General features: G+C 44.0%; 1 protein-coding gene across 2 annotated transcripts in view; it reads right to left on the minus strand.

Moving 5' to 3' along the window:
* The window catches only part of SPHKAP (SPHK1 interactor, AKAP domain containing), a 526,349-nt gene that overhangs the window by 74,605 nt on the left and 429,075 nt on the right, over positions 1–22,669 (minus strand). For both annotated transcript variants that reach the window (XM_063915636.1, XM_063915635.1), the window contains exon 5: positions 17,872–18,006. In XM_063915636.1, coding sequence (XP_063771706.1) covers positions 17,872–18,006 — 135 coding nt within the window. The remainder of the gene's footprint in view (positions 1–17,871; positions 18,007–22,669) is intronic.

The raw sequence follows: 22,669 nt of genomic DNA on the forward strand, positions 1-22,669 counted from the left end.
GTAAGCGCATTTGCAAATAATCTTTCAACTACATAACATCACCATTGCGCGCAGACCGCGTACAGGTCAGAATCAGGACCATAATAGGAACATTGTGTTACTGCAAAGGTATCTTCTCTTATCTACACAAACATATTATATGTTTTTTATACTAACAGAGGAAAACGTTTCAGTATTTTCCAGTTTCTTTATTACAAATGGAAAAAGCTGTCAGTTTCAGTAATAAATCTTGAGAATTGTGATATTTCTGATGCTTTCTACCGTAACAGTGTAATGGGCCAACTGTAATCACCTCGGGACATGAAACAATGCTTTATGTACAGGTAGATAAATATGAACAGAACACTATGTACTGGTATTTAGTGGAAGCTATTTAGGGAATTTATTTTTGTTTTATATGATGGCTCTTAAGCACAATGGGATATATAAGTGGGCTGTAATGGTCTGTTTCTGACATCAAAAATAATGTAAATAATGCTGAGAAATGGTGGGAAATTGCAGAGTGTGAAAAATAGATTTTGCAGGAAATGAACAGAAATTATTGTATCTTACTGACATGTTTGTGGCAGATAAAAATATACCCACGGATTGTTGCACACATCACACAGTACAGGCAGGATTCTATGTTCAGCATAATGGGAGAGGCCTGATATATATAATTTTAATCAGTAAAGGCAGCATGGGCAGCTAATTCGCATTTTCATGGAAAAAGTTGCAGGAAAAGACGCTCAGCGCTACCAAGTCACACCATGGCATGGTGTGCCTAGAAGGGCTGTTTTTAACGTGCAGGGAGGCTAGATGTGAGTGAACATATCTGTAAACACAATTTACTTAATTTAAGATTTTTTTCTGAATTTCTCAATAAGGGGCATATTTATCATGAAAAACTGTGCAATAATAATTTTTAGCTTTCAACTCTCATCGTATTCTCATCAAATTTTTCATGATTTATCATTTACCTATGAGAAAATTGTCACTTGCGAAAAACTTTGAGAAGACAGTTTTTCAGATAGTGACAATTTTCCCCTTTGCTCCTCACACTGCGCGTGCGTATATATATATATATATATATCGAGAAAAAAAAGGAAAATACTGCGCCACAGGTGGAAATAAAACCCTTTTCAACCCAACATGTAGGCTAGGCTATATTAACACTCCCTATATGTAGGGTGTCAGCTGGTCCCCCAAATGAAACCGGGATGATTAAATCCCTGAATTAATTTACGTTTGTGAAATTAAAAACATTTGTTAAAAATGTTTACAAAACTTTTTCTAAAAATGGGATATTCATATTAAAATAATAAAGTGCAAAAGTATTAAAGTACCTATCTGAGTCAGAGGTTAATTTGATGACCAACGCGTTTCATCACACAGACTTCATCAAGGGGTCCCCTTGATGAAGTCTGTGTGACGAAACGCTTTTGCACTTTATTATTTTTATATGAATGTATAATTGCTTTTTATCCCATTTTTAGAAAAAGTTTTGTAAAATTGTTGAATAAATGTTTCTAATTTTTTAAATATCCTGTAATTATTTATAGACACCATTGGTCGCTACCCCCCATCCCTTTCTTTCATATATATATATATATATATATATATATAGAACAGACAGTAGAGGCACTCTCCAGAATTCATAAAGATGCAAAAAGGTGAATTTATTTATACGTTACACAATACACTCGAATGGTATTCCTTGATATGTCCTCAAGCGCTTTCGGCCCACAGAGGGCCTTCCTCAGGAGGCAGTATGTAATAATTCCATCAGAACATAAGACCAAACACAGGGTCTACCCGGATATCCAGCAGTAAGCTGGGTTATGCCTGACAGGCTCTATATACACCAGTGATCAATTAGAATTTGGCGCTAAACACGCCCCTAATATGACCTCATATCAAATGCGACATAATTATACAAACTAACATCTAAAGCAATCAGTACAAAATAAATACCAAAATTTCCCAACCAAGAAGGGGTAATGCAGGACACACTTATACTTAGCGGCCAGGCTCCATGTGACACAAGTGGGCAAAGCCCGTCCGTTGTAAACACTAATAGCGGACATTCCCCGTCCACAGCTGCTGAGTACAGACGGACCGCAGTGACGTGCGTAACTAGGCAACAAGCCGCACTTCCTGTCTGTGAAACGCACGTGTCACAAAGACGGAAGTAAAGCTGGAACGCATATCGGAACTCTCTTAGACAGAATAAAGACATCCAGTCTGTCAAATCCAAGTAAATTCTGAATTAATTCACTCCAATACGGAATCTATATTAAATAACATGGGACCTAGCCAGTTTAGTGTGTACCTCATTCCCCGGTGTAAAGAGCCAATCAGCTGCAGTTAAAAACCCCAAAGTTAAAGATAATAAACACACAATATACAAACCATAAGGGAATATACAAAAAATACACAAAAGAATTTAGTATTGATCAGACCATACAATGGGTACCCACTATTGCTGTATTATCTCTATGCAAAACTTGATATATAAATAAATAAATAGGATACCTCTTCATACAAAGATGAAGAAAATCTTATGATCCAATTAGTGGGTAACCCCAGTCGACCAATATTAAATCAAAAAAAAACAAAAGAAACAGCCTTAGCTATAAAATATCATAATCACCACATATCCAGACAATAAAAATTCCTACATATGTATATACATATACCTATAGGTGTCGGTCAGAGCATATCACTACCCCTAATCAAAGATATTTTTTTAAAACAAACATCTATACGGGAAGATATGTATCAAAAGTGCTATTGCACAATCTATATCCACCATAGTCAACGTAGAAAAAAATTAAGAGGGTTAGATTCATTAAGTCCATAGGGGGACACTGAACCCAGTCTGTGGATCCACCTCGCTTCCAACTTCTTTAATAGGAGTGATCGATCCCCACCCCTCTTAGGAACCGGAACCCAGTCAATGATCCGGCACTTCAAGGACGCCACTTGATGTCCTAATGTTAGGAAATGTTGGGCCACCGGTTTGTCAGTCTGTCCTGTCAACAATGCCTTGTGAATTGAACTCCGATGGTTCGCCATCCTCTCCCTAAAGGTGCATGTGGTCATTCCCACATAGGGGAGGCCACAAGGGCAGAGGAGCATGTAAATTACATGATCGAGTCGGCAATGCAGCCGAAATCTAATATTAATCATTTTCCCACTTCGGGGATGCGGAAATTTATCTCCAGCCAACATGGAACGACATGTCACGCATCCAAGACATTTTACACAACCCTTCTTTTGTGGTTGCAGCCAACCACTTTCTTCCTTGGTGAGTCGCTTCGCTGGGTGCATGAGGAGCTGTTTCAGACTACGGCCACGTCTGTATGCCATCATGGGCGGTTGTTCAAACAGTCCCTTTAATTTAGGGTCAGACTTCAATATTGGCCAATGTCGTCTTAATGATGATCCAATGTTGGTGGATTTACCATCAAATTGTGTAACGTATATCATACGTGCCTCCTTCGGTGGTGCAGACCTTATGCATTTTGTTCGTGCCCTCATCAAGCAGGTATCAATAGTACTCTTTTTGTACCCCCTTTCCAAAAAGCGGCTCTTCATCTCCAGAATCTGTGTTTCAGCTTTTACTGGATCAGTATTGTTCCTCAATACCCGCATGAACTGGGAGATGGGTAAGCTTGATTTTAATGCCGGTGGGTGGTTACTTGTTGCGTGTAAGATCGTATTCCGATCCGTCTCCTTTCTGAATAGGGTGGTTCCTAATTTATTCCCCTTACGAAAGATTGTGAGGTCCAAAAAATTGATAGAATCCCCACTAATCTGACCAGTGAAGCGTACTGTGGATTCTAAACTGTTTAAGTGTTCCAACATACAGTTAAATTCAAACTCAGTGCCGTCCCATAGCATAAATATATCGTCTATAAAACGCTTATAATAAATGATTTTACTGCCATATGTAGGTAAGATATTAATCATCTCATATTGATGCATAAAAATGCCTGCATAGATAGGGGCCACATTGGAACCCATAGCAGTTCCTGAGCACTGTATGAAATAATCATTTTGGTACATGAAATGATTATTCAGCAAAATCAATTCCAAGAATTCCAATAACCCCTCAATGGGGATTGACAAAGTCCCTACTGTAATAAGTAGCTCCCTTACTGCTTCAAGACCCAGATCATGGGGAATTATAGTATATAATGATGACACATCAAGTGTCGCCAACAGAGTTCCTTCGTCTAGGTCACCAAGTTCCATGATTTTAATAAGGAAATCCCCAGTGTCTTTTAAGTAGCTAGGGATAAATGGGGTCAGTTCCTGTAAAAAAGAGTCTACAAACATCGCTAATGGTTGTAAGAGAGACCCTCTGGCTGATATAATCGGCCTTCCCGGGGGGCTGATCAAGGACTTATGAATCTTGGGTAGAGTGTATAGTATAGGACAGATGGGCTGTTCAACCTTCAAAAAAAGGGATATCTGTTCAGTCAGCCACCCCTGGCTGACCGATCTATCAACCAGAGAGTCAACCTTCTTTTTAATAAATAGCATCGGATTGGTATCACATTTAGTATAAGTATTCACATCGGATAACTGGCGCCTGACCTCAGCATCATAGCTCTGAAAATTCTGAATGACTACGGCCCCACCTTTATCGGCGGGCCTGATGACGATACTATCATTGTTACGTAGATCATTCAGAGCCTTGCGTTGCTCAAGCGTCAGATTCCCAAATGTTCTATCAGGCATGTTATTGAAATCGTTCTCAGTCATTCTCAGGAACGTCCGTATGCTAGCGCTACAGGTCGGTGGATCAAAGCTACTAGGTTTCTTCAGAACAGCAGATCTAGTTGTCCCTATCTCAAGATTCCCTGTTTTGTCACTGAAAAACTCTCTCAACCTTAGCTTCCGGCCAAATTTATATTGGTCGACTGCCAGGTTAAAGTCATCATGTCTGGCTGTTGGCACAAAAGATAAACCGAGAGCCAAGAGGGAGGTCTCATTAGTAGTGAGATTATAATCAGAGAGATTAAAAATATTGGTTAAACTTTCTTCCTTCTCCCGCTTCTCTTTAAAACCGCCTCTTCTTGGGTGGGGTCTTCTATTTCTACTCGGTTTTTTGCTGCCGCCACCGGTCTGCCTCTGCCTAAAAAACCACTTGGAGGTCTAGATCCCAGGGAATCTGAATCTGAAGCTGAGTGGGATGTCGATGAGTCTGCACCCGGTTGGTATCTATTACGGAAAGGTCTATTTTGTCTAAACCGTCTAGAATTACCTGTTCCACCCGTTAACCATCTGTATACCTGATGGGTAGCATAGTCATGATTCACCGCCTGTAGCTTTTTCCTTTTAAATGTTACCAATTCGTCTTTAAACGTATCAACCTGTGTTTGAATCTTTTCACACCAGGTATCGGTTTCTGGTTGGACACCCATCACCTGATTTTTTTCTCATTTTCAAGTTTACCTGTTGGGATATCTTGAGCCGTATGAGTGGGCTCTACGGCAGTTATCTCTTTCCCCAATTTTAACAATTTTAATTATGTTTATGGTCTAATTTTGCTTTTTTTGATGTTTTGTGTATTTATATACACTTTTTTTGTAGGTGTCGGTCAGAAGATTCAGTGTCGTCCCATAGTATGCTCAGGCTCTTTGCTTTGAGATATGTGATTGTATTTTGTCTGTAAAAGATCTAGGTGTTTTGGGGCTATACTTCAGAGTCTAGTCCCCTTAGCCACCATATGTTGTTAGGTTATTGAGAATGACCCAATCAGGTACTCCTTCTTTTGATGAAGGCCTCCTCTTAGCAGCTGAAAATCAAGTAGTTTCATTAACAGATGATGACGCAGAAAAAGTGTATTTTGATCACCTTGAATTTAAATCATTACCTGCTGAGAAGTCCATTGATTTATTCCATAGAATTACTCGTTTGAAACGTCGGGAGGTTGAGCTTACGCTCCATGGCCAGTTCCTTTCAGAATATCACCGCTCCAAAAAAATACCACGAGGATTTCGGGTGAGCAATACTCCCACCATTGGTAGAACCAACGCTGCTTTTTGCACCAAATGGTGTGGAGTATTAAATAAGTGCTCACTCGATCTCATCTTATTAGTTATTGAAGAGGTTGGTTTGGAGTTGGTGAAAATTCGTGAAGAAATTGTCAAATTTGAAAAAACCCATCACCAGACTTTGAAATCGGATAAAACCGATACCTGGTGTGAAAAGATTCAAACACAGGTTGATACGTTTAAAGACGAATTGGTAACATTTAAAAGGAAAAAGCTACAGGCGGTGAATCATGACTATGCTACCCATCAGGTATACAGATGGTTAACGGGTGGAACAGGTAATTCTAGACGGTTTAGACAAAATAGACCTTTCCGTAATAGATACCAACCGGGTGCAGACTCATCGACATCCCACTCAGCTTCAGATTCAGATTCCCTGGGATCTAGACCTCCAAGTGGTTTTTTAGGCAGAGGCAGACCGGTGGCGGCAGCAAAAAACCGAGTAGAAATAGAAGACCCCACCCAAGAAGAGGCGGTTTTAAAGAGAAGCGGGAGAAGGAAGAAAGTTTAACCAATATTTTTAATCTCTCTGATTATAATCTCACTACTAATGAGACCTCCCTCTTGGCTCTCGGTTTATCTTTTGTGCCAACAGCCAGACATGATGACTTTAACCTGGCAGTCGACCAATATAAATTTGGCCGGAAGCTAAGGTTGAGAGAGTTTTTCAGTGACAAAACAGGGAATCTTGAGATAGGGACAACTAGATCTGCTGTTCTGAAGAAACCTAGTAGCTTTGATCCACCGACCTGTAGCGCTAGCATACGGACGTTCCTGAGAATGACTGAGAACGATTTCAATAACATGCCTGATAGAACATTTGGGAATCTGACGCTTGAGCAACGCAAGGCTCTGAATGATCTACGTAACAATGATAGTATCGTCATCAGGCCCGCCGATAAAGGTGGGGCCGTAGTCATTCAGAATTTTCAGAGCTATGATGCTGAGGTCAGGCGCCAGTTATCCGATGTGAATACTTATACTAAATGTGATACCAATCCGATGCTATTTATTAAAAAGAAGGTTGACTCTCTGGTTGATAGATCGGTCAGCCAGGGGTGGCTGACTGAACAGATATCCCTTTTTTTGAAGGTTGAACAGCCCATCTGTCCTATACTATACACTCTACCCAAGATTCATAAGTCCTTGATCAGCCCCCCGGGAAGGCCGATTATATCAGCCAGAGGGTCTCTCTTACAACCATTAGCGATGTTTGTAGACTCTTTTTTACAGGAACTGACCCCATTTATCCCTAGCTACTTAAAAGACACTGGGGATTTCCTTATTAAAATCATGGAACTTGGTGACCTAGACGAAGGAACTCTGTTGGCGACACTTGATGTGTCATCATTATATACTATAATTCCCCATGATCTGGGTCTTGAAGCAGTAAGGGAGCTACTTATTACAGTAGGGACTTTGTCAATCCCCATTGAGGGGTTATTGGAATTCTTGGAATTGATTTTGCTGAATAATCATTTCATGTACCAAAATGATTATTTCATACAGTGCTCAGGAACTGCTATGGGTTCCAATGTGGCCCCTATCTATGCAGGCATTTTTATGCATCAATATGAGATGATTAATATCTTACCTACATATGGCAGTAAAATCATTTATTATAAGCGTTTTATAGACGATATATTTATGCTATGGGACGGCACTGAGTTTGAATTTAACTGTATGTTGGAACACTTAAACAGTTTAGAATCCACAGTACGCTTCACTGGTCAGATTAGTGGGGATTCTATCAATTTTTTGGACCTCACAATCTTTCGTAAGGGGAATAAATTAGGAACCACCCTATTCAGAAAGGAGACGGATCGGAATACGATCTTACACGCAACAAGTAACCACCCACCGGCATTAAAATCAAGCTTACCCATCTCCCAGTTCATGCGGGTATTGAGGAACAATACTGATCCAGTAAAAGCTGAAACACAGATTCTGGAGATGAAGAGCCGCTTTTTGGAAAGGGGGTACAAAAAGAGTACTATTGATACCTGCTTGATGAGGGCACGAACAAAATGCATAAGGTCTGCACCACCGAAGGAGGCACGTATGATATACGTTACACAATTTGATGGTAAATCCACCAACATTGGATCATCATTAAGACGACATTGGCCAATATTGAAGTCTGACCCTAAATTAAAGGGACTGTTTGAACAACCGCCCATGATGGCATACAGACGTGGCCGTAGTCTGAAACAGCTCCTCATGCACCCAGCGAAGCGACTCACCAAGGAAGAAAGTGGTTGGCTGCAACCACAAAAGAAGGGTTGTGTAAAATGTCTTGGATGCGTGACATGTCGTTCCATGTTGGCTGGAGATAAATTTCCGCATCCCCGAAGTGGGAAAATGATTAATATTAGATTTCGGCTGCATTGCCGACTCGATCATGTAATTTACATGCTCCTCTGCCCTTGTGGCCTCCCCTATGTGGGAATGACCACATGCACCTTTAGGGAGAGGATGGCGAACCATCGGAGTTCAATTCACAAGGCATTGTTGACAGGACAGACTGACAAACCGGTGGCCCAACATTTCCTAACATTAGGACATCAAGTGGCGTCCTTGAAGTGCCGGATCATTGACTGGGTTCCGGTTCCTAAGAGGGGTGGGGATCGATCACTCCTATTAAAGAAGTTGGAAGCGAGGTGGATCCACAGACTGGGTTCAGTGTCCCCCTATGGACTTAATGAATCTAACCCTCTTAATTTTTTTCTACGTTGACTATGGTGGATATAGATTGTGCAATAGCACTTTTGATACATATCTTCCCGTATAGATGTTTGTTTTAAAAAAATATCTTTGATTAGGGGTAGTGATATGCTCTGACCGACACCTATAGGTATATGTATATACATATGTAGGAATTTTTATTGTCTGGATATGTGGTGATTATGATATTTTATAGCTAAGGCTGTTTCTTTTGTTTTTTTTGATTTAATATTGGTCGACTGGGGTTACCCACTAATTGGATCATAAGATTTTCTTCATCTTTGTATGAAGAGGTATCCTATTTATTTATTTATATATCAAGTTTTGCATAGAGATAATACAGCAATAGTGGGTACCCATTGTATGGTCTGATCAATACTAAATTCTTTTGTGTATTTTTTGTATATTCCCTTATGGTTTGTATATTGTGTGTTTATTATCTTTAACTTTGGGGTTTTTAACTGCAGCTGATTGGCTCTTTACACCGGGGAATGAGGTACACACTAAACTGGCTAGGTCCCATGTTATTTAATATAGATTCCGTATTGGAGTGAATTAATTCAGAATTTACTTGGATTTGACAGACTGGATGTCTTTATTCTGTCTAAGAGAGTTCCGATATGCGTTCCAGCTTTACTTCCGTCTTTGTGACACGTGCGTTTCACAGACAGGAAGTGCGGCTTGTTGCCTAGTTACGCACGTCACTGCGGTCCGTCTGTACTCAGCAGCTGTGGACGGGGAATGTCCGCTATTAGTGTTTACAACGGACGGGCTTTGCCCACTTGTGTCACATGGAGCCTGGCCGCTAAGTATAAGTGTGTCCTGCATTACCCCTTCTTGGTTGGGAAATTTTGGTATTTATTTTGTACTGATTGCTTTAGATGTTAGTTTGTATAATTATGTCGCATTTGATATGAGGTCATATTAGGGGCGTGTTTAGCGCCAAATTCTAATTGATCACTGGTGTATATAGAGCCTGTCAGGCATAACCCAGCTTACTGCTGGATATCCGGGTAGACCCTGTGTTTGGTCTTATGTTCTGATGGAATTATTACATACTGCCTCCTGAGGAAGGCCCTCTGTGGGCCGAAAGCGCTTGAGGACATATCAAGGAATACCATTCGAGTGTATTGTGTAACGTATAAATAAATTCACCTTTTTGCATCTTTATGAATTCTGGAGAGTGCCTCTACTGTCTGTTCTATAATTTGAATGCCTTTGCATTCTGGAGTGATCACCCCAGTCGTTGTCTCCTTTGAAGATGTGAGTGCGACCATTTTTTGGATATATATATATATATATATATAATGTTCACTATAAAAGGAGCGGCGACCCCCGCAAAGGCCCACCGGCTACTACTGCAGCTGGGCAGCTAGGCTATATGAGTCGCAGCGGCAGTCCCGCGTACTGCCGGGCTGCTGATCACTGCGGGTGACTCCTAATTGTCGGGGGCCACCCGACTGCAGACAGGATTGCTGCAGCCACTCCCCCGCTGCTGGCTCCTTACTGCCGGGGTGCCCGGCTGTAGAGATCACACATCCTTATATGCAACCATCAGTTGCACCATTGACACTTCTGCCAGCCCTATAGGAGGTACAGTTTCTCTGTCTGACCATGGCCTCCTGTGCCTGCGGTTGTACGTCTGTGACTGCAGCCCCTTGCATTTACGTGCCCAGACACTCCTATAACATGACCAGGAATCCTCATCACTTTTCCGCCACACTTCTAATACCATCTCTTCCGTTTGCACCAGCACCTTTATCATATACACTCAGTTTAACACACGCGCTGTAAGGGGTTTCAGAACTTTTCACGTAAGCGCATTTGCAAATAATCTTTCAACTACATAACATCACCATTGCACGCGGACTGTGTACAGGTCAGAATCAGGCCCATAATAGGAACATTGCCATCACACTTTACCATTGCACATAAGCTGTACTCACACTGACCACACATACTAAATTATAACAATTACATTATGCATGCACATAATTTACAGGCAGTGGACCAATTTCTTATAAACACAACCTCATATCAAAGTTATATTTCGCAGATGAAGCTTGCAATTTTGTTAGCTGAATCGATAATCAATGCACTAGGACCTGGCGACACTTGTTCCTGTGGAATCAGTTATATGTTTTACCATGAACATACAACAGAAAAGAATGAAGGTCAGGTGTAGAATGAATCATGGTTAGTAATCACAAATCACGGCATACTACATTAGGGAGCAGGGGCTGCAATGACATAATTCACAGCATCAAGCCCCAACACATTTACAGTACATGGGTCTCACCTCTGGCATGTGCCGAAGTGCCCGGGTTTAACGTTGGCAAGTATTTCACATACATGGCAACATTTTTAACTGGGCACTTCGGCACATGCCAGAGGGGAGACCCATGTAATGTGTTGAGGCTTGATGCTGTGAATTATGTCATTGCGGTGACACTCCCTGCTACCAGCACCGAGCCAACCAATTTGATGCCCTTGGAAAGATTTTGGCTGGTGCACCCTAGTCCTGCCACTAGTTCTGCATCTATCCCAGCACCCCTCTCCTAGCGACCCTCACCCAGCAGCAGACAGCAACACCCATCACCCCTCACCCATATCAATTCTCATCCACAGAGCCGTAACTAGACATTTTGGTGCCCTGTGCCACCAAGAATATTTGCATCCCCACCCCCATATTTTAAATAAGGACCTTATACACAATACATCACACGACAGTGTCCCTTATTCACATTATATCACACAGTAGTGTCCCTTATTCATGTTAGGCCTCACAGTAGTGTATGTTATTCACATTACACCACACCGTATAGCTCCTTATTCCAAGACACCCATAGAGAGAGAATGCAACCTGTGGCAAGTTAAGCTCGCCATCGAGCACGCAAGGGGTTTAGCTGCGCTCGCCGCCCCTGCCGTCATTTCACCATTCAGGATGCCGATGACGGCATAATGACATTCGGCATCCCAAGCGGCGGTAAATCATACAGAACCCATGTGAACTGGGTGTTGTGTGTGCATAATGTGAACTGGGGCCACTACAGTGTGTTTAACACATTTATGGTGCTGGGAGTATTTACTTATTAACATTGCCAGCATATCATACTGACAGTTTTATTGGTAGGGGCCCGCTCAATTTATTTGCCCAAACCTTAATCTTGCCCAATGCCACAAATTTAATAGGTTATTCTTATGGCTGGACTATAAACCCTAATACACAACCAGTTTGTCCAAATTCAAGAGTCTCTTAAATGCTATTTTAAAAAGAAAATGTTATCCTTAATAGGAACTGACACATCAGTGACTAGAAAAGAGAAGCCTAAAAGAAGGGAAGACAAGTATTGTACTAATATATCTGATTGCTAAATTTCTTTATTTCTATGTCTTGGTTTGCTCTTACCTTTGCTTTTACTCTTTTTCCCTTTTTCTTACCCCTTTTTCTATACTCTTAGATTTACTGTAACTGCCTTATCTTCATTTTGCTGCTTTATGATCTTTTTCTGACTATATCTTTCTTCACTCTCTGTGGCTGTCTTTTCCCACTATCAGCCTCTTGGAGTCAATATCAGGGCCTGGGCATGATGCAACCTCTGCAGATGTGGCAAAGCCTGAATGGACGTTGGGCGAAGAGGCGTAACCACCTTTGGTGACACTCGGTGCTGCAGTATAGTAGTGTGTGCGTGTGTGAAAGTGTGCATTCTTGTGATACTGGGCATGGCCTCACTGTGCAAAGCCATGCCCAATTGAGTGAGGATTTGTGCCAATCCTGGCCAGCCCTCAGCCTCTCTCCTGCCACTCTTATTTTGATGGCCAGCGCCTAGCCTCCAACCCCGAGTCTCGGCTCAAGAAAACAGTGTGGGTACTGTTCTGCTATTTTGTTGTCACCCTCTCAAATGGTGTCACCCAGTGCGGACCGCATCCCCCTAGTGATGCCACTGCTTGGGAGCAGTGGATACACAGTACTGGCAGTTGTGGATCTGTATGGTTCTCCTGATCCTACTGCAGCTGTCACTGCCTCATTGGCATTAGCTGGAGTTTTACACTCAGTTACGCTAATTTGTTATTCTAATTACAAAGGTTTTTTCTTTAAACTGAGTCTCTCAATGTCCATCATGGCGCCTCCTACGTTGGTAAGCTGGTTGCTTCTTCCAAACATGCCAAGTTGTCTCTTGTTATTTTTGATGTGTTAGTTCAACCCGGTGTTATTATGTGTCACTCGCGGTGTTCTCTTCTCACCATGCTGGTAAGCGGCGTAGGTTTTCACTTCGTTCATGACTTGGACAGTGCTTTGGCATGAGCCTTTTTACAAATTAGAGGGAGGCAGGAGGGAGCATGGATGATGCATATGGGCAGGTCTCCAGTTACTAAGTACCAGTATTGTCAGGTCTTGAAACACTGCCTTTCCCTGTTAGGTTGTTCTCCGGGTGAGTTTGGGACTCACTCATCTCTTATAGAAGCCACTACTTTAGCAGCTTCCATGGGTCATTCTGATACAGATATTACATATCTGGTTCAGTGGCATTTAGATGCGTTTGGTAGCTATATTTCTCTGTAGCTAACAGGGGGCTTAATTACTTGCTAACATACTGCGGGGGTCAATGTTTTTTCTCCCAGGATGTAATTGTCATAACAATTAAATAGATAATGGTATTATCTAATACCAACCCTGGGTAAGTATTATATAATACTGTTTATCTAATACTACCCCTGGGTAATTTTTGGATTTACCTCTGTTTTACCACCTACCTCCCCATCTATGTATTTGTGCTGAATGCTTGTGTGTTTGATTGAGGCTGCTTTAGTTGCTCTTGTTCTATTTTTCCCTGTGGTTTTGACTTACAGTATGTTGTATATCATTTCAGGTGGATTTCATAATAAATCGGTATGGGTTTGTATAACACTCCTATGTTTTCTGGGCTGAATTCCCCCATTGCTAATGATTGTACAGTATTTCATTCCCACAGGCTCAGTTGGTGTTGGGGTTTTCGCAGTATGTTTTGCCGTGCATTGCAAGATAAGGTGATGCAGTCTTTAGGAGCTCCTCAGGTTCTGATACTGCATTTCGTGGGCAGTTATTCATACTCTACGTTTTATCACCAAGGTTTGGCCCTCCTGTAAGAGTGTGCGGCTGGATATTGTGCTAAGGTATGTTTGGAGGGGTGTTAGATCTGGAACAAGGTTGGATGTTGTCTGGAAATAGTAAATTCAGTAGCAGTGTAATTTCTTTTTGTTATCAATGGCAGTGTAGTGGAACGTGATTTAATTCATAAGGATGCCCAAACATATTGGTCTGATGGTTCATCTGAGTTCTGTTGGTTTGACCAGTTGGTATTTGAAGATTTAGGCCATTGCCCCTATAGCGAGCTTTCCTTTTAGTTCCCATTGCCCCTTTTGTGAGCCCTGCTTTTTACTTCCCATTGTCCCATTAGTGAGCCCTCATTTTAGTCTCCAGTCTCCATTTCAGGGATCCCTCTTGTAGTTCCTCTGCCTGCAGAACCCTGGGGCCCTCAACCTGTCCGCCCACAATCCTGGCGACATGCTCAGAGTTGGGGACCGGGATCAGCTTGTTGGCGGAGATGCTCTTTCTGCGCACAGAGAGTGTGTCCAAGTAAACCAGCAGCAACATGTCCTCCTCCGCGGGCCTCTCGTCATCCTCCCCCTCACCAGCCTCCTTTGAACCCAGCATGGCCAGCCTCTCCTGGATCGCCTTCAGGCTCAGGGGCCCAGGAGGCTGTGGTAACCCCTCTGGATGGCATGGCACTCACAGCACACCTCGGGATAAGCAGCAGTGGTACCCCAGTCTCACTCCTCTCAGGAGCCGGGCGACTCGTCCTCTTCGTGTGGCAGGAGACACAGCAGATATAATTTCATGTAAGTGACTAAATGTAGAAGATAAAGAGACAGGGTCCACTCATAGCTCACACCCTGGCAGAGGCTGTGCATGGAAGGTAATGAGACATTACTGGGTACGCTTTCAGCTGAACCTGGTTGGAAATGGTTGATGGTCAGGAGGTGTCACGAGGTAAGGGGGTGGGAGGACCAAGGGTAGCTGAGGGGGAGAGGAGATGAGGAACATATGAAGTGGGAATTGAGAAAATCACAGGGATGGTCCCACAGGAGAGGCCAGCCTACAGTAATTAGCCACACACTGTAGGGGTTGGAGCTGAGTGCAGGGGGGAGTGGGGCCCTGGAGGCTGGTGAAGAAGGGTTGTGGGGATGGAGGAGGTGGAGCAACCAGAAAGGATATTATCTGTGTCCTGACACTGCCCGTATTAACTGGATGGCGGGCGCACTGCGCCCAATTACACAGTGCTTTGACTGGCATCTCTCAAAAAAAATTATTTGGGGGGGGGGGGAGGGGGGGGGGGGTGAGCTGCCCCCTTGCTCCCCCCTGTTCCAGCACCTATGAGCCTATGCACACAACAAATCACCATGTACACACCTATAATTGACCTATGTCTAGGATAGGCTCTGTCCAGCACATTAGTTTATGGCGAAGTTCACATTTGTGGATTTTTGTTTTGCACTTTACTATGCTTTATAGTTTTTCTCATCATTTTTTTTGGTTCCCTTTAATAGGAATTTGGGGGGGGGGGGGAAGCAAAGCATAAACACGGAAGAGAAATACAGTATTGCCAATAACACACAAAACAGAAGTGCTGACATATTATGCTATAGAAATCCGTGGATCCGCTGTAATGATTTTGATAAATGAGATCACAAATTGTTATGCATGCTCATCCATTAGAGAACACATAAGTAAGGTAAGTAGATGAATGCACTGTAAACATTTGTGGCTGCAATAAAAATGTAATATTTGCCTTGACTTGAAGGTCCTCTGAGATGTCAGTGTCCATGGGCATGTACCTAGAGGGGAGCTTTGGCAATACATTTGCCACAGTGACACCATGTGCATGCTCTAGAGCAGCATGCCCTGCAACAGTTTTGCAATTTGGTTATGCTAAAACTGTTGCAGGGCATGCTGGGATGTGTAGTTCAACAACAGCTGGAGGGCCAAAGGTTCCCCATCCCTGCTCTACAGTGTGTCTTCCAATCTGGCAAAGGGTCATGACGTCTTTCCATAGTGCGGGACTAGGGCGGGACTCAGGAGGGTATAAGGTGTCAGCGGAGAGAAGGAGCAATGTCTCCAGCTCTGATACTTCTACTGCCTTTCAGGTCTGCAGGGAGTAGCTTGCGGAGTGGGAACAGCACCACTGTAGCCTGGTGCTGTCCTGCCTTGCTTACCCTGCTTACCGCTTTTGGCTGGCCCTGAGTACACTGAAGCATCCCCTGACCCGGCCTCCCAGCAGCCTTCTTCTGCCTACCTGCCTTCTGCCCAGTTGCACTCTGATTTCCACCCATACTGTGCCAGTGAGTTCAGCACTGCCACAGCCTTCCCTGCCAATAAGCACACCTCAGTTCCGGTACTTTCCCGGTATATCTGGGAGGTGTAGCATCCCTACCTCTGACATGCAATGTCTACCTTGTGTCAACCGTTAAGGCTGGTAGTGGTGGTCTAAAGGCAGCTTGGTTTCTGACAGTCTGAGGATACTCAGATGCAATAAAAATCCTTGCAGATTTGAGGCTTCCCCTTATGTTATCCTTAGGCAGTAATATAAAAAAATAACAGAGCTATATAGTACAAATAAGGTCTATTGTTTGAGCTTACACAAATGTGGAATTAGTTGTAACCAATAAAAACAGTAAGGAAAAGAAATGACTATGGGGGTCATTCTAAGTTGATAGCTCGCTAGCAGTTTTTAGCAGTCTTGCAAACGCTAAGCCGCCACTCTCTGGGAGTGTATTTTAGCTTAGCAGAAGTGCGAACGAAAGGATCGCAGAGCGACTACAAAAAAAAATCATGCAGTTTTAGAGTAGCTCCAGACCTACTCAGCGATGACTTCAGACCATTCAGTTCCGGATTTGACGTCACGAACACGCCCTGCGTTCGGCCAGCCACGCCTGCGTTTTTCCTGCCACGCATGCGTTTTTTCGAGCACTCCCTGAAAACCGTCAGTTGACACCCAGAAACCCAGAAACCCCTTCATGTCAATCACTCTGCGGCTGCCATTGCGACTGAAAAGCGTCGCTACACCTTGTGTAAAAATACATTGCACGTTGTGAAAGTACGTCGCGCGTGTGCACTGCACCGCACTAAAATGCTGCGCTGCGAACATTTTTCACTAGCGATCAGCTCGGAATGACCCCCTATATCCTGCAACTGTACGTGTTAGTGGTAGCCTGATACCACCTGCTACTGTGTTACGGCCTGACTCATATTGTAAGCATCCCCGATAGTGGGTGCACTGGCATATCTATACAGTGAATGCAGAGGTAGAAACAATGGGGTAAATTTACTAAGGTGGGAGATTTTTAGAACTGGTGATGTTGCCCATGGCAACCAATCAGATTCTACTTACCATTTATCTAGCTGCTTCTAACAGATAATAGCTATAATCTGATTGGTTGCTATGGGCAACATCACCAGTTCTAAAAATCTCCCACCTTAGTAAATTTACCCCAATGTATAAGGAGTGCTCTGTGTGAGCAATACATGAAATCACATTTCTGTCACCTGTAAGAGTGACTTGGGGGGTTATTCAGCTTCATTAACGGTTCTGCTAAAATTGCAGCACTGCTACTGTTTAAAATCGCATGCTGAGAGCCGCCCAGCGCTGTATTCGCATTTGAAATGCGAACGCAGTACAGAAATTGAGAAACATCGGGAATACCGGTTGCCAGGCTGTGTATGCAGGAGCACCGGCACCATGTTTTCCATCACAGTGAATGCAGGTGACATCACCCACCCGCCCTGAAAATAGCCATGACATGCCTGCCTTTCTCACACCACTCCTCACCAACATGGCTGTCTATCACTATCGCATCATGCTGGGATGTGATCGCATTGTGAAAGTCTGCGCACACGCCATGCGGGCGCAGCACATGTGCAGATGGCAGATCTGCGTTTTAGCAATTTTGCAACTGATGCTGAATAACCCCCTTGGTCTCAGAAACTATTGGGTTCTCAAGCTGCTGTGGGAGGGAACACAGTCTAATTTTATATATACCGGATTCGGAATACTACGCCTACCTGTTGGGTCTCGGCTGTTGGCGCACATTTCCTGTTTGTTACACCACTCAGCAGCAAAATCTCATTCTCTCTCAGCTCCTGGGACCTTACTGAATGTATCAGCTTCTGCAGGTCTGGAGATACTTTGTCCAGTTTCTAGAATATGAAAGAGCAGTTGCAGTCACACATAATAACTATAGATATCTGATTATATAAATTCACACATGAAGAAAGCAACAATATCAGGAAGAATAAGGTCAAATCACTAAAGTACAAGTGAAAGTACAGTGTTAAGAATTATTCTGTCTCTGTGAGGAAAGTTACATCTGGGGTACTGCTAACGTAAGGTCGGAAACTTCTAGTCCATGGATAATTAGGCTACAGTGATAGAGTCGAGTATCTCGCTGATCATCCCACCAAGGAAAAAATAAGAATTTACTTACCGATAATTCTATTTCTCGGAGTCCGTAGTGGATGCTGGGGTTCCTGAAAGGACCATGGGGAATAGCGGCTCCGCAGGAGACAGGGCACAAAAAGTAAAGCTTTAGGATCAGGTGGTGTGCACTGGCTCCTCCCCCTATGACCCTCCTCCAAGCCTCAGTTAGGATACTGTGCCCGGACGAGCGTACACAATAAGGAAGGATTTATGAATCCCGGGTAAGACTCATACCAGCCACACCAATCACACTGTACAACCTGTGATCTGAACCCAGTTAACAGTATGATAACAGCGGAGCCTCTGAAAGATGGCTCACAACAATAATAACCCGATTTTTGTAACTATGTACAAGTATTGCAGATAATCCGCACTTGGGATGGGCGCCCAGCATCCACTACGGACTCCGAGAAATAGAATTATCGGTAAGTAAATTCTTATTTTCTCTATCGTCCTAGTGGATGCTGGGGTTCCTGAAAGGACCATGGGGATTATACCAAAGCTCCCAAACGGGCGGGAGAGTGCGGATGACTCTGCAGCACCGAATGAGAGAACTCCAGGTCCTCCTTAGCCAGGTTATCAAATTTGTAGGATTTTACAAACGTGTTTGCCCCTGACTAAATAGCCGCTCGGCAAAGTTGTAAAGCCGAGACCCCTCGGGCAGCCGCCCAAGATGAGCCCACCTTCCTTGTGGAATGGGCATTTACATATTTTGGCTGTGGCAGGCCTGCCACAGAATGTGCAAGCTGAATTGTATTACACATCCAACTAGCAAAAGTCTGCTTAGAAGCAAGAGCACCCAGTTTGTTGGGTGCATACAGGATAACAGCAAGTCAGTTTTCCTGACTCCAGCCGTCCTGGAACCTATATTTTCAGGGCCCTGACCACATCTAGCAACTTGGAGTCCTCCAAGTCCCTAGTAGGCGCAAGACACCACAATAAGCTGGTTCAGGTGAAACACTGACACCACCTTAGGGAGAGAACTGGGGACGAGTCCGCAGCTCTGCCCTGTCCGAATGGACAAACAGATATGGGCTTTTTTGAGAAAAAAACCACCAATTTGACACTCGCCTGGTCCAGGCCAGGTCCAAGAGCATGTTCACTTTTCATGTGAGATGCTTCAAATCCACAGATTTGACTGGTTTTAAACCAATGTGTTTTGAGGAATCCCAGAACTACGTTGAGATCCCACAGTGCCACTGGAGGCACAAAAGGGGGTTGTATATGCAATACTCCCTTGACAAACTTCTGGACTTCAGGAACTGAAGCCAATTTTTTCTGGAAGAAAAATCGACAGGGCCGAAATTTGAACCTTAATGGACCCCAATTTGAGGCCCATAGACACTCCTGTTTGCAGGAAATGCAGGAATCGACCGAGTTGAAATTTCTTCGTGGGGCCTTCCTGGCCTCACACCACGCAACATATTTTCGCCACATGTGGTGATAATGTTGTGCGGTCACCTCCTTTCTGGCTTTGACCAGGGTAGGAATGACCTCTTCCTGAATGCCTTTTCCCTTAGGATCCGGCGTTCCACCGCCATGCCGTCAAACGCAGCTGCGGTAAGTCTTGGAACAGACATGGTACTTGCTGAAACAAGTCCCTTCTTAGCGGCAGAGGCCATAAGTCCTTTGTGAGCATCTCTTGAAGTTCCGGGTACCAAGTCCTTCTTGGCCAATCCGGAGCCATGAGTATAGTTCTTACTCCTCTACGTCTTATAATTCTCAGTACCTTAGGTATGAAAAGCAGAGGATGGAACACATACACCGACTGGTACACCCACGGTGTTACCAGAACGTCCACAGCTATTGCCTGAGGGTCTCTTAACCTGGCGCAATACCTGTCCCGTTTTTTGTTCAGACGGGACGCCATCATGTCCACCTTTGGTAATTCCCAACGGTTTACAATCATGTGGAAAACTTCCCCATGAAGTTTCCACTCTGCCGGGTGGAGGTCGTGCCTACTGAGGAAGTCTGCTTCCCAGTTTCCATTCCCGGAATGAAACACTGCTGACAGTGCTATCACATGATTTTCCGCCCACCGAAAAGTCCTTGCAGTTTTTGCCACTGCCCTCCTGCTTCTTGTGCCGCCCTGTCTATTTACGTGGGCGACTGCCGTGATGTTTTATCCCACTGGATCAATACCGGCTGACCTTGAAGCAGAGGTCTTGCTAAGCTTAGAGCATTATAAATTTACCCTTAGCTATATTTATGTGGAGAAAAGTCTCCAGACTTGATCACACTCCCTGGAAATTTTTTCCTTGTGTGACTGCTCCCCAGCCTCTCGGGCTGGCCTCCGTGGTCACCAACATCCAAAACTGAATGCCGAATCTGCGGCCCTCTAGAAGATGAGCACTCTGTAACCACCACAGGAGAGACACCCTTGTCCTTGGATATAGGGTTATCCGCTGATGCATCTGAAGATGCGATCCGGACCATTTGTCCAGCAGATCCCACTGAAAAGTTCTTGCATGAAATCTGCAGATTGGAATTGCTTCGAAGGAAGTCACCATTTTTTTACCATGGCCCTTGTGCAATGATGCACTGATTTTAGGAGGTTCCTGACTAGCTCGGATAACTCCCTGGCTTTCTCTTCCGGGAGAAACACCTTTTTCTGGACTGTGTCCAGAATCATCCCTAAGCACAGGAGACTTGTTGTCGGGATCAGCTGCGATTTTGGAATATTTAGAATCCACCCCTGCTGTTGTAACAGTATCCGAGATAGTGCTACTCCGACCTCCAACTGTTCCCTGGACTTTGCCCTTATCAGGAGATCGTCCAAGTAAGGGATAATTAAGACGCCTTTTCTTCGAAGAAGAACCATCATTTCGGCCATTACCTTGGTAAAGACCCGGGGTGCCGTGGACAATCCAAACGGCAGCGTCTGAAACTGATAGTGACAGTTCTGTACCACGAACCTGAGGTACCCTTAGTGATAAGGGCAAATTTGGGACATGGAGGTAAGCATCCCTGATGTCTCGGGACACCATATAGTCCCCTTCTTCCCGGTTCGTTATCACTGCTCTGAGTGACTCCATCTTGATTTGAACCTTTGTATGTAAGTGTTCAAATTTTTTTAGATTTAGAATAGGTCTCACCTAGCCTTCTGGCTTCAGTACCACAATATAGTGTGGAATAATACCCCTTTTCTTGTTGTAGGAGGGGTAATTTAATTATCACCTGCTGGGAATACAGCTCGTGAATTTTTTCCCATACTGCCTCCTTGTCGGAGGGAGACCTTGGTAAAGCAGACTTCAGGAGCCTGCGCAGGGGAAACGTCTCGACATTGGAACGCTTCTGTTCCTGGGAATGGGCTGCCTGCTGCAGTCTTCTTCCCTTTCCTCTATCCCTGGGCAGATATGACTCTTATAGGGACGAAAGGACTGAAGCTGAAAAGACGGTGTCTTTTTCTGCAGAGATGTGACTTAGGGTAAAAAACGGTGGATTTTCCAGCAGTTGCCGTGGCCACCAGGTCCGATGAACCGACCCCAAATAACTCCTCTTCCTTTATACGGCAATACACCTTTGTGCCGTTTGGAATCTGCATCACCTGACCACTGTCGTGTCCATAAACATCTTCTGGCAGATATGGACATCGCACTTACTCTTGATGCCAGAGTGCAAATATCCCTCTGTGCATCTCGCATATATAGAAATGCATCCTTTAAATGCTCTATAGTCAATAAAATACTGTCCCTGTCAAGGGTATCAATATTTTTAGTCAGGGAATCCGACCAAGCCACCCCAGCTCTGCACATCCAGGCTGAGGCGATCGCTGGTCGCAGTATAACACCAGTATGTGTGTATATACTTTTTATGATATTTTCCAGCCTCCTGTCAGCTGGCTCCTTGAGGACGGCCCTATCTATAGACGGTACCGCCACTTGTTCTGATAAGCGTGTGAGCGCCTTATCCACCCTAAGGGGTGTTTCCCAACGCGCCCTAACTTCTGGCGGGAAAGGGTATACCGCCCATATTTTCTATCGGGGGGAACCCACGCATCATCACACACTTCATTTAATTTATCTGATTCAGGAAAAACTACGGTAGTTTTTTCACATCCCACATAATACCCTCTTTTGTGGTACTTGTAGTATCAGAAATATGTAACACCTCCTTCATTGCCCTTAACATGTGGCCCTAATAAGGAATACATTTGTTTATTCACCGTCGACACTGGATTCAGTGTCCCTGTCTGTGTCTGTGTCGACCGACTAAAGTAAACGGGCGTTTTAAAACCCCTGACGGTGTTTTTGAGACGTCTGGACCGGTACTAATTGTTTGTCGGCCGTCTCATGTCGTCAACCGACCTTGCCGCGTGTTGACATTATCACGTAATTCCCTAAATAAGCCATCCATTCCGGTGTCGACTCCCTAGAGAGTGAC

The sequence above is a fragment of the Pseudophryne corroboree genome, chromosome 4 (assembly GCF_028390025.1).
Source record: "Pseudophryne corroboree isolate aPseCor3 chromosome 4, aPseCor3.hap2, whole genome shotgun sequence".
NCBI classification, from domain to species: Eukaryota; Metazoa; Chordata; class Amphibia; order Anura; family Myobatrachidae; genus Pseudophryne; species Pseudophryne corroboree.